At 41.4% G+C, this 12,504-nt stretch overlaps 2 protein-coding genes across 2 annotated transcripts; both read right to left on the bottom strand.

The window, feature by feature from the left end:
• Nucleotides 1–3,317: 3,317 nt before the first annotated feature.
• LOC112436594 (uncharacterized) lies at nt 3,318–5,671 on the bottom strand. Its single transcript, XM_076877377.1, has one exon. It carries the CDS (start codon nt 5,005–5,007, stop codon nt 3,613–3,615), a length of 1,395 nt encoding a protein of 464 aa, XP_076733492.1. The 5' UTR covers nt 5,008–5,671; the 3' UTR covers nt 3,318–3,612.
• A 3,302-nt stretch (nt 5,672–8,973) lies between these two features.
• On the bottom strand, nt 8,974–10,706 carry LOC112436592 (uncharacterized). Its single transcript, XM_076877378.1, has one exon. It carries the CDS (start codon nt 10,649–10,651, stop codon nt 9,257–9,259), a length of 1,395 nt encoding a protein of 464 aa, XP_076733493.1. The 5' UTR covers nt 10,652–10,706; the 3' UTR covers nt 8,974–9,256.
• Between the last annotated feature and the right edge of the window lie 1,798 nt (nt 10,707–12,504).

Below are 12,504 nucleotides of genomic sequence, written 5' to 3'. Positions count from 1 at the left end.
TTGTGTGCAACGTCTTAATGCAAAAAAAAAAAAAAAATCAAATCCCAAATCAACGCAACGAGGCAAAGACTAAACAAAAAAAACCCACAATGCGTTTTTAAGCTCTCTCTGCGTTCACTGTCTCTGCAAGTGTCAAACTTCCTCGCTTTAGCTGATGCTAACCAACATTAGCGCTTACGGTTCGTATATAAACACAACTGTCAGCCCTTCACTTTTGGTGCCGACAACATTTTGAGCATTTTCTACAGTTTGTGAAATGGTCGCCATTGGCATTACATGCCAGTAGTGTTCGCTAACTGACTTTACCGGTGATTATATTTATTATTGTTATTATTATTATAATTATTATGTATTATGATTAGTTTCTCCACCGGAAGAAGATAAGATAAGATAAGATAAGATAACCTTTATTAGTCCCACACGTGGGAATGCGACATTCTTGCCAGAACATTCCCAAATAATTGACCACGTTTATTAACAGATCAATTTTCTCCACAGTTTTAGGGTGAGCTAGAATAGATATATGGTTTCAGTAATACGAATAAGAGCGCAACAACATAGAGACAATGACGATCACTCTCATAATTTCATTACGTTAGTGCACCCATCGCTCCGCATCCTTAACGCTACATTGATGTCGAGAGTCTCTGACACAGCTGTGCTCTGCAGCACAGACACCCTGCTTATCTGTGATTCGGCCAGACTGGTGTTGAACTCCAAAGACATGCGCGGGGTTAGGTTAGTTGCTGTTGGTGTGAGTGGTTGTCTGAGTCTCTCTAATAACCCTCCAACAGACTGGCGACCTGTCCAGGGTGTACTTTTGCCCTATGACAGCTGGAATACAACCTGAATAAAATAAGTAGGAGAAAATGAATGATGTTTATGAACTGTAGTTAATGTAGTCAGACAATAAGTTACCGAGCAACAGGCCACAAGTCTTGGTGCAGAATCATACTAAGATTTAAAAAATAAAATGTTGGCACTGGTGTTTGAAACAGTATACTGTCAGTAAGACTGGAGCAACTGCACACATCTGGAAACTAATAACTAGAGTAGTTAAGTAACATTTTGTTACTGCATCCATTTAGCCAGGTATAATTAGCATGTCTACATACATGTCATTTCTAATGTGGTCCTATGTGGTATGTTGTAGGACAGTGAAGTGTCTGACACTGACCATGTACCAGTGCCTGAGAACACTGGTATGGAGGGGGAGAACGCACCTCTTTACTGTATTTGTCGGAAACCAGACATCAACTGCTTCATGATGTAAGTATATATCAGTTTTATATTTGCAGTACGTGCAGTAGGGGTGGGCGCTAGCTTCAGCAATGTTATCAGAGTTTGTTTTTTTTTAAATGAAGAGCTTCTATTTCGAGAAAACTACCAATAAGGATATATGCACAGATATAGAAAACAATACTGTAACATTTTATTGATGCTTGCAGTTTGGAGGCAGCAGTATTTGCAAGTGTAACTAAATTCCAGGCATTTTCCATCCTTCTTTTCATATCAGCTTTTTTCTAATTGTCAGTGTGAACCAAGGTGTCAGCAGCAGCATTATAGTGCAAAAGTAGTGACCCAGCATAGATCAAATGTAAGCACAAAAGTAGCCAAGGTAGTGTTTTTCCTGGAAATTTTAAGTGAAAGGATAAAGTAACTGCTTACCACTTTAGTTTAACAATGATTAATGAAATGTAACCGTGTAACTCATCAGCAGTCTGCACAGTATGGTCACATATTAAAACTGAAGAATATGTTGTACTTGTTGTAGTGTTTCATCATGGGTCCAGTTTTTACCCAGGTGCTTAAAGCCCTTCTTTACCCTCATGTAACACCAACAGTAATTTCCAACCACTATTTCCTGTTCCTGTCAGTCAAACAAACAGACGACAAACATCTTCTATAAACAGGAATAATGTCATTTTATCGGATTAGAAAACATCTAATCTAGCGTTGATATTACACTGCTGTTTAGTGTCTGGCTGATCTCAGTGTCACCAAAATATCTGCCCTACATGTCAAACAATGAGAGAACTTGAAACAGTAACATCACCTAGCAGCTTATTTTAATTAGTGCTAACGTTTTGTTTGCTGGCTAACATTGCTATTATTATAGTCACAGTTAATTGACTTTGAATAGCTTTATTTCAAAAGTAATTTTACAATTTCACAGCCATTTAGCTGTGTTAACTGTACATGCTGTAGGTCATAAGGCGTGCATGGATCATTTTTATAATCAGCCTCTTATCTTTTGTCCACCACAGGCTTTGCCATGATAAATTGGTCAGTTGACAACCAGGAGCCGTACACCTTAACCTCAGAGGCCAGGACATCCAGGGGCAGTGTGAACACGCACTTGTTTAAGTGGGACGCAAGACGGACTATAGAGGGCCACCCCCTTGCCAGACAACCAAGTGCTGTCCCTGTCCACGGCCAGTGTGAGAAGGACTCTCACTAAAGTCAACCCACACAAAGCTGCTGGACCAGACAATATACCTGGACGCGTGCTCGGAGCCCGTGCTGACCAGCTGACTGATGTCCTAGCGGGCATCTTTAACATCTCCCTGAGTCAAGCTGTTGTGCCACAGTGCTTTAAAACCACCACCATCATACCTGTCCCCAGACCTTCCCAAAGCCTAATTACACAATGATTGCCTGAGCCTATTCTTGTTAAATGATGAAAAACTCAAAGGCATGTTTGGGCAGTGGATCTGTGTGAAATCACCAGCTTGCAAAACTAAATCAAAATGTGTGCTATTGATTCTAAAAATAGAAATCACAATAAAGTTCAACATTTACTAAAACCGCCATTCAGTCATCTGAGAATCTTTACTCATGAAATTATAACGGTTAGATGAATGTATATGCAGTGATTTACTGATCAATGATAAAAGGGGAGATTTATGCAATAACGAAGACTGTCATGAAAAGTATTTGGCATCTGATCTCCTGTAACCTGCGGAGCTAAGCTGTTTTACCAGCTCTGCTCTCTGATTTTTCTTTTATGAAAAAACACAAGTTGTCAAAGTTATTTGTTTGCAAATGTATTTCAGAAATATCGACATACTTTTTTTAATCAGCAGAAACTTTATGTCAGTAGTGCAAAAACCTGCACTGATCTGACCTCATTTCTTCCTCATCCTGATTCCTGACCTGGGAAGGGAGAGAAATATTTGTTTTTGTTTGTCTTCTTGTTTTATTTAATTCCTTGTGGGATTTGGATCCAACACGTAAAGTATGCATATTATGCACACACACAAACACACATGCAGCTATTACCCATTTCTTGTATTCTTGAATAAAGACATTGATTTGACACATTTAATTAGCGGCCAATTGTTTTTATTGTTCAATTATTAAGAAAAAAGAAAAGGTGGGGGTGGGTGGGATGGAAAGTAAAGGGAGAGAGGAGAGAAAACCCCAACAATCCCCTCTGAGCAAGCACTAGGCGACAGTGGATAGGAAAAACTCCCTTTAAAGGAAGAAACCTATGACAGAACCAGGCTCTAGAGGGGGCAGTCAACTGTCGGGACTGGTTGGGGGGTGACTGTGAAAAGAGGGGAGGGAGATGGGAGAGGTGTTAGTAGTTAAGGGGAGGGGGGGGGGGAATTAAGCTGGAGCAGAGGTGGGGGAAGAAGAGGTGACATTGGCAGTAGTGAAAGAAGGAGTGTTCTTCCTCCAGAAGAAGCAGAAGCGTTTTTTCTTTTTCTTCAGCTGCTCTTCCACGAGCACCTTTTTCTCGAGGATGAGGATTTTCAGCTCCTCGATTGTTTCGGTGTTTTGCTTCTGCAGCTTGTTGCATTTTTTCTCCACTTCTTCTATTACGGCTTGTTTTTCTTCCAACTTTTCTTTCAGCACTTTAGATGTTGCCTCCTGTTTCTCAAACTCCTGGAGAAGAAGTTTTTCTTCTCTCTGCTTACTGACCAGCTGTTCTCTCTCTTGAAGCAGGTCTTGATATTTGTGCAGTGTCTCTTCGAACTTTACCTGCAGCATCCTGTCGTTTCCCTCCATGAGCTGGAGTTGGCACTCCATGTCTCCCTGCTTTCTGTCCAGCTGCTCTTTCTCTTGAAGGATTTCTTTATTCTGTCGCAGAGCTTCATCAAGCTTTCCTTGCAAGCTTTCATTTTGTTGCTTGATGCTCTGCAGATTGGAATCCATTTCTTTTTGTTTGATTTCTTGTTCCCTTTTCTCTTGGAGGAGCTTTTCATTTGCTTGCTCTGTGCGATCAAGCCTTTTTTTGTCGACACTGTACATTAGCTCCATGTCTCGGAGCTTGGAGTGCAGCCCTCTCTTCTTCGTGCTGTCTTGCATCTTCTCTTGGAGGAGTTTTCTATTTTGTCGCAGAGCTTGATCAAGCTTTCCTTGCAAGCTTTCAATGTGTTGCTTGATGCTCTGAAGCTTGGAATGCATTTCTTTCTCTTTTAACTCCTTTTGCCTTTTCTCTTTGAGAAGCTTTTCATTTTCTTGCAGTGTGCGATCAAGCCTTTTTTTGTCTACACTGTACATTAGCTCCATTTCTTGGAGATTGCTGTGCAGCCCTCTCTTCTTCATGCCATCTTGTTTCTTCTCTTGGACAAGTTTTTTATTTTGTTGCAGGGCTTCATCAAGCTTTCCTTGGAGCTCCTGGTTCTTTTTGTCCATGTCATGGAGATCTTGTTGTTTCTCCTCAATAATAGCTTCCTTTTCTTGAAGCTGGTATGACAACTTTTTTAGTTCAGCGCTCTTTCGCTCATTTTCCTCCATCAAGAACTTAATCTTCTCTGTGTTTCTGAGCGCTTCATCCTCCATTTCTTCCAAACGCTTTTCCTCTAGTTCCACTTGGTCACACCAAGGAAGAGAGGAAAGGGAAGAATCTAGTGGCTCATCCCAGGGAAGAGCGTATGGGTCAACTTCTTGTCCCTTTGGATTTGTTTGAGACATCTTGGGTCTGGATACAGTTAGAATTGCAAAGGATCCAAATATTTCAAAAGGCTTTTCTGGCGAACGGTTCAATGCTGCACACATCAAGGCTGCGAGAAACGGACTAAAAGTCGTTGCTCTTCACCCCTATTTATAGGTTTTAAGGGTCAACGGATCAAAGGAAAGAATGGTGGTAAGATTCTACGTGTGTGACGTCATAATTCTGTAAGGCAATGAGGTTGTCACGTGATATTTTTGGAGGCGGGCATTTTTCAACTTGGACAAATTATCAATAAAGTTTCAATCTCTGTTATTTTCCCCAAAAAACGTGTTGTCGCAATAATGTTTTCTACTGTAATATGTGCCAACAGATGGCGCAGTTTAAAGTTGGCTGTTACTCTGCCCAGTCTGCTACCATAGAAGAAGAATGTAGACCAATAGTACTTTGACGATGTCCGCTGATCGTTTCCGTGTAAATCTTAGCATTGCTTTAGCCGTCAAGCTAAAGGTTTAGCTTCATACTGCCATATTTGCAGAGTAACAAAATATTTAAACGGTCTCAGATCATGGTGAGTATTTGAAAAAATGTTTATTTAATGTGAAGCCTGTGATGTGGAAAGGTTAGCAAGCGTAATTTTGCCTATTGTGTTATACACGGGTGCTTACATCCGAGTAATTTTGATCTTTTCTAAGGTCCATGGGTTTATCCAACGAGCAGCTAAGTCACCGTTATATCTGTAATTTTGTGTGCAACGTCTTAATGCAAAAAAAAAAAAAAATCAAATCCCAAATCAACGCAACGAGGCAAAGACTAAACAAAAAAAAACCCACAATGCGTTTTTAAGCTCTCTCTGCGTTCACTGTCTCTGCAAGTGTCAAACTTCCTCGCTTTAGCTGATGCTAACCAACATTAGCGCTTACGGTTCGTATATAAACACAACTGTCAGCCCTTCACTTTTGGTGCCGACAACATTTTGAGCATTTTCTACAGTTTGTGAAATGGTCGCCATTGGCATTACATGCCAGTAGTGTTCGCTAACTGACTTTACCGGTGATTATATTTATTATTGTTATTATTATTATAATTATTATGTATTATGATTAGTTTCTCCACCGGAAGAAGATAAGATAAGATAACCTTTATTAGTCCCACACGTGGGAATGCGACATTCTTGCCAGAACATTCCCAAATAATTGACCACGTTTATTAACAGATCAATTATCTCCACAGTTTTAGGGTGAGCTAGAATAGATATATGGTTTCAGTAATACGAATAAGAGCGCAACAACATAGAGACAATGACGATCACTCTCATAATTTCATTACGTTAGTGCACCCATCGCTCCGCATCCTTAACGCTACATTGATGTCGAGAGTCTCTGACACAGCTGTGCTCTGCAGCACAGACACCCTGCTTATCTGTGATTCGGCCAGACTGGTGTTGAACTCCAAAGACATGCGCGGGGTTAGGTTAGTTGGCTGTTGGTGTGAGTGGTTGTCTGAGTCTCTCTAATAACCCTCCAACAGACTGGCGACCTGTCCAGGGTGTACTTTTGCCCTATGACAGCTGGAATACAACCTGAATAAAATAAGTAGGAGAAAATGAATGATGTTTATGAACTGTAGTTAATGTAGTCAGACAATAAGTTACCGAGCAACAGGCCACAAGTCTTGGTGCAGAATCATACTAAGATTTAAAAAATAAAATGTTGGCACTGGTGTTTGAAACAGTATACTGTCAGTAAGACTGGAGCAACTGCACACATCTGGAAACTAATAACTAGAGTAGTTAAGTAACATTTTGTTACTGCATCCATTTAGCCAGGTATAATTAGCATGTCTACATACATGTCATTTCTAATGTGGTCCTATGTGGTATGTTGTAGGACAGTGAAGTGTCTGACACTGACCATGTACCAGTGCCTGAGAACACTGGTATGGAGGGGGAGAACGCACCTCTTTACTGTATTTGTCAGAAACCAAACATCAACTGCTTCATGATGTAAGTATATATCAGTTTTATATTTGCAGTACGTGCAGTAGGGGTGGGCGCTAGCTTCAGCAATGTTATCAGAGATTGTTTTTTTTTAAATGAAGAGCTTCTATTTCGAGAAAACTACCAATAAGGATATATGCACAGATATAGAAAACAATACTGTAACATTTTATTGATGCTTGCAGTTTGGAGGCAGCAGTATTTGCAAGTGTAACTAAATTCCAGGGATTTTCCATCCTTCTTTTCATATCAGCTTTTTTCTAATTGTCAGTGTGAACCAAGGTGTCAGCAGCAGCATTATAGTGCAAAAGTAGTGACCCAGCATAGATCAAATGTAAGCACAAAAGTAGCCAAGGTAGTGTTTTTCCTGGAAGTTTTAAGTGAAAGGATAAAGTAACTGCTTACCACTTTAGTTTAACAATGATTAATGAAATGTAACCGTGTAACTCATCAGCAGTCTGCACAGTATGGTCACATATTAAAACTGAAGAATATGTTGTACTTGTTGTAGTGTTTCATCATGGGTCCAGTTTTTACCCAGGTGCTTAAAGCCCTTCTTTACCCTCATGTAACACCAACAGTAATTTCCAACCACTATTTCCTGTTCCTGTCAGTCAAACAAACAGACGACAAACATCTTCTATAAACAGGAATAATGTCATTTTATCGGATTAGAAAACATCTAATCTAGCGTTGATATTACACTGCTGTTTAGTGTCTGGCTGATCTCAGTGTCACCAAAATATCTGCCCTACATGTCAAACAATGAGAGAACTTGAAACAGTAACATCACCTAGCAGCTTATTTTAATTAGTGCTAACGTTTTGTTTGCTGGCTAACATTGCTATTATTATAGTCACAGTTAATTGACTTTGAATAGCTTTATTTCAAAAGTAATTTTACAATTTCACAGCCATTTAGCTGTGTTAACTGTACATGCTGTAGGTCATAAGGCGTGCATGGATCATTTTTATAATCAGCCTCTTATCTTTTGTCCACCACAGACTTTGCCATGATAAATTGGTCAGTTGACAACCAGGAGCCGTACACCTTAACCTCAGAGGCCAGGACATCCAGGGGCAGTGTGAACACGCACTTGCTTAAATGGGACGCAAGATGGACTATAGAGGGCCACCCCCTTGCCAGACAACCAAGTGCTGTCCCTGTCCACGGCCAGTGTGAGAAGGACTCTCACTAAAGTCAACCCACACAAAGCTGCTGGACCAGACAATATACCTGGACGCGTGCTCGGAGCCCGTGCTGACCAGCTGACTGATGTCCTAGCGGGCATCTTTAACATCTCCCTGAGTCAAGCTGTTGTGCCACAGTGCTTTAAAACCACCACCATCATACCTGTCCCCAGACCTTCCCAAAGCCTAATTACACAATGATTGCCTGAGCCTATTCTTGTTAAATGATGAAAAACTCAAAGGCACGTTTGGGCAGTGGATCTGTGTGAAATCAGCAGCTTGCAAAACGAAATCAAAATGTGTGCTATTGATTCTAAAAATAGAAATCACAATAAAGTTCAACATTTACTAAAACCGCCATTCAGTCATCTGAGAATCTTTACTCATGAAATTATAACGGTTAGATGAATGTATATGCAGTGATTTACTGATCAATGATAAAAGGGGAGATTTATGCAATAACGAAGACTGTCATGAAAAGTATTTGGCATCTGATCTCCTGTAACCTGCGGAGCTAAGCTGTTTTACCAGCTCTGCTCTCTGATTTTTCTTTTATGAAAAAACACAAGTTGTCAAAGTTATTTGTTTGCAAATGTATTTCAGAAATATCGACATACTTTTTTTTAATCAGCAGAAACTTTATGTCAGTAGTGCAAAAACCTGCACTGATCTGACCTCATTTCTTCCTCATCCTGATTCCTGACCTGGGAAGGGAGAGAAATATTTGTTTTTGTTTGTCTTCTTGTTTTATTTAATTCCTTGTGGGATTTGGATCCAACACGTAAAGTATGCATATTATGCACACACACAAACACACATGCAGCTGTTACCCATTTCTTGTATTCTTGAATAAAGACATTGATTTGACACATTTAATTAGCGGCCAATTGTTTTTATTGTTCAATTATTAAGAAAAAAGAAAAGGTGGGGGTGGGTGGGATGGAAAGTAAAGGGAGAGAGGAGAGAAAACCCCAACAATCCCCTCTGAGCAAGCACTAGGCGACAGTGGATAGGAAAAACTCCCTTTAAAATTAAAGGAAGAAACCTATGACAGAACCAGGCTCTAGAGGGGGCAGTCAACTGTCGGGACTGGTTGGGGGGTGACTGTGAAGAGAGGGGAGGGAGATGGGAGAGGTGTTAGTAGTTAAGGGGAGGGGGGGGGGGGAATTAAGCTGGAGCAGAGGTGGGGGAAGAAGAGGTGACATTGGCAGTAGTGAAAGAAGGAGTGTTCTTCCTCCAGAAGAAGCAGAAGCGTTTTTTCTTTTTCTTCAGCTGCTCTTCCACGAGCACCTTTTTCTCGAGGATGAGGATTTTCAGCTCCTCGATTGTTTCGGTGTTTTGCTTCTGCAGCTTGTTGCATTTTTTCTCCACTTCTTCTATTTCAGCTTGTTTTTCTTCCAACTTTTCTTTCAGCACTTTAGATGTTGCCTCCTGTTTCTCAAACTCCTGGAGAAGAAGTTTTTCTTCTCTCTGCTTACTGACCAGCTGTTCTCTCTCTTGAAGCAGGTCTTGATATTTGTGCAGTGTCTCTTCGAACTTTACCTGCAGCATCCTGTCGTTTCCCTCCATGAGCTGGAGTTGGCACTCCATGTCTCCCTGCTTTCTGTCCAGCTGCTCTTTCTCTTGAAGGATTTCTTTATTCTGTCGCAGAGCTTCATCAAGCTTTCCTTGCAAGCTTTCATTTTGTTGCTTGATGCTCTGCAGATTGGAATCCATTTCTTTTTGTTTGATTCCTTGTTCCCTTTTCTCTTGGAGAAGCTTCTCATTTGCTTGCTCTGTGCGATCAAGCCTTTTTTTGTCTACACTGTACATTAGCTCCATGTCTCGGAGCTTGGAGTGCAGCCCTCTCTTCTTCGTGCTGTCTTGCATCTTCTCTTGGAGGAGTTTTCTATTTTGTCGCAGAGCTTGATCAAGCTTTCCTTGCAAGCTTTCAATGTGTTGCTTGATGCTCTGAAGCTTGGAATGCATTTCTTTCTCTTTTAACTCCTTTTGCCTTTTCTCTTTGAGAAGCTTTTCATTTTCTTGCAGTGTGCGATCAAGCCTTTTTTTGTCTACACTGTACATTAGCTCCATTTCTTGGAGATTGCTGTGCAGCCCTCTCTTCTTCATGCCATCTTGTTTCTTCTCTTGGACAAGTTTTTTATTTTGTTGCAGGGCTTCATCAAGCTTTCCTTGGAGCTCCTGGTTCTTTTTGTCCATGTCATGGAGATCTTGTTGTTTCTCCTCAATAATAGCTTCCTTTTCTTGAAGCTGGTATGACAACTTTTTTAGTTCAGCGCTCTTTCGCTCATTTTCCTCCATCAAGAACTTAATCTTCTCTGTGTTTCTGAGCGCTTCATCCTCCATTTCTTCCAAACGCTTTTCCTCTAGTTCCACTTGGTCACACCAAGGAAGAGAGGAAAGGGAAGAGTCTAGTGGCTCATCCCAGGGAAGAGCGTATGGGTCAACTTCTTGTCCCTTTGGATTTGTTTGAGACATCTTGGGTCTGGATACAGTTAGAATTGCAAAGGATCCAAATATTTCAAAAGGCTTTTCTGGCGAACGGTTCAATGCTGCACACATCAAGGCTGCGAGAAACGGACTAAAAGTCGTTGCTCTTCACCCCTATTTATAGGTTTTAAGGGTCAACGGATCAAAGGAAAGAATGGTGGTAAGATTCTACGTGTGTGACGTCATAATTCTGTAAGGCAAAGAGGTTGTCACGTGATATTTTTGGAGGCGGGCATTTTTCAACTTGGACAAATTATCAATAAAGTTTCAATCTCTGTTATTTTCCCCAAAAAACGTGTTGTCGCAATAATGTTTTCTACTGTAATTGGTGCCAACAGATGGCGCAGTTTAAAGTTGGCTGTTACTCTGCCCAGTCTGCTACCATAGAAGAAGAATGTAGACCAATAGTACTTTGACGATGTCCGCTGATCGTTTCCGTGTAAATCTTAGCATTGCTTTAGCCGTCAAGCTAAAGGTTTAGCTTCATACTGCCATATTTGCAGAGTAACAAAATATTTAAACGGTCTCAGATCATGGTGAGTATTTGAAAAAATGTTTATTTAATGTGAAGCCTGTGATGTGGAAAGGTTAGCAAGCGTAATTTTGCCTATTGTGTTATACACGGGTGCTTACATCCGAGTAGTGTTGATCTTTTCTAAGGTCCATGGGTTTATCCAACGAGCAGCTAAGTCACCGTTATATCTGTAATTTTGTGGGCAACGTCTTAATGCAAAAAAAAAAAAAAATCCCGATGCAACGAAGCAAAGACTAAAAAACCCCACAATGCGTTTTTAAGCTCTCTCTGCGTTCACTGCCTCTGCAAGTGTCAAACTTCCTCGCTTTAGCTGATGCTAACCAACATTAGCGCTTACGGTTCGTATATAAACACAACTGTCAGCCCTTCACTTTTGGTGCCGGTGTTGTGCCAAAGTAGTTACCCCCGTAATATGGATTACAGATAGGGGGGGCACACATTTAGGCAGCCGATGCCACACAGCCTGATAAAATCTGTATCCCTCCATAACTTTTGCTGTGAATAAGACATGGTCTCCAAAGTTACTGTACTTATTGGTTATACTGAGATTGATTTTGCAAATAAACTCATTCGTGATAGCTTCGCTACAAAGTGTAAACCGAGTGTAAATTCACTGGAGAGCGACGTGTTTCCATGATCGCATCTGGTTTTACAGTATTATAGTATCAAAGTCTTTTTCTAGACAAAGTATTCCCAGCAGGTTATTTCAGTGTACAGTTTAAGGTAAACTGTCTTCCACACGGCACATTACAATGTCACGAAACTAATATTAAATTCATCAAGTCTGCTGTTTTCCAGCTTTTACTCTTTATCGCGTCGACTGCAGATCAGTGACAAGTAGCGTACAGAACGGAGCTGGGCAAGTGGCTCCTCCTACTTTGCGCGCTCCCGTGAATGGGGAAACAATTTTTGACGGGGGTAACTACTTTGGCACAACACCGGCAATAAGTCGGACTCGTTCCCGGTGGGTGATGGGCTCCGCCAGGGATGCCCTTTGTCTCCGGTTCTGTTCATAATTTTTATGGACAGGATTTCTAGGCGCAGCCAAGTGGCGGAGGGCTTTCGCTTTGGTGGCCTCAGAATCTCATCTCTGATTTTTGCGGATGATGTGGTTCTGTTGGCTTCATCGGGTGAGGGCCTCCAGCTCGCACTGGAACGGTTCACAGCCGAGTGTGAAGCAGCGGGAATGAGGATCAGCACCTCCAAATCTGAGGCCATGGTTCTCAGCCGGAAAAGGGTGGAGTGCCCACTCCGGGTCGGGGATGAGTTCCTGCCCCAAGTGGAGGAGTTCAAGTATCTCGGGGTCTTGTTTGCGAGTGATGGGAGAAGGGAGCCAGAGATCGACAGACGGATTGGGGCTGCAGCTGCAGTAATGCGGACGCTGCACCGG

Source organism: Maylandia zebra, linkage group LG19 (assembly GCF_041146795.1).
Source record: "Maylandia zebra isolate NMK-2024a linkage group LG19, Mzebra_GT3a, whole genome shotgun sequence".
Classification (NCBI taxonomy): Eukaryota; Metazoa; Chordata; class Actinopteri; order Cichliformes; family Cichlidae; genus Maylandia; species Maylandia zebra.
This window is presented reverse-complemented; position numbering and strand designations above follow the sequence as displayed.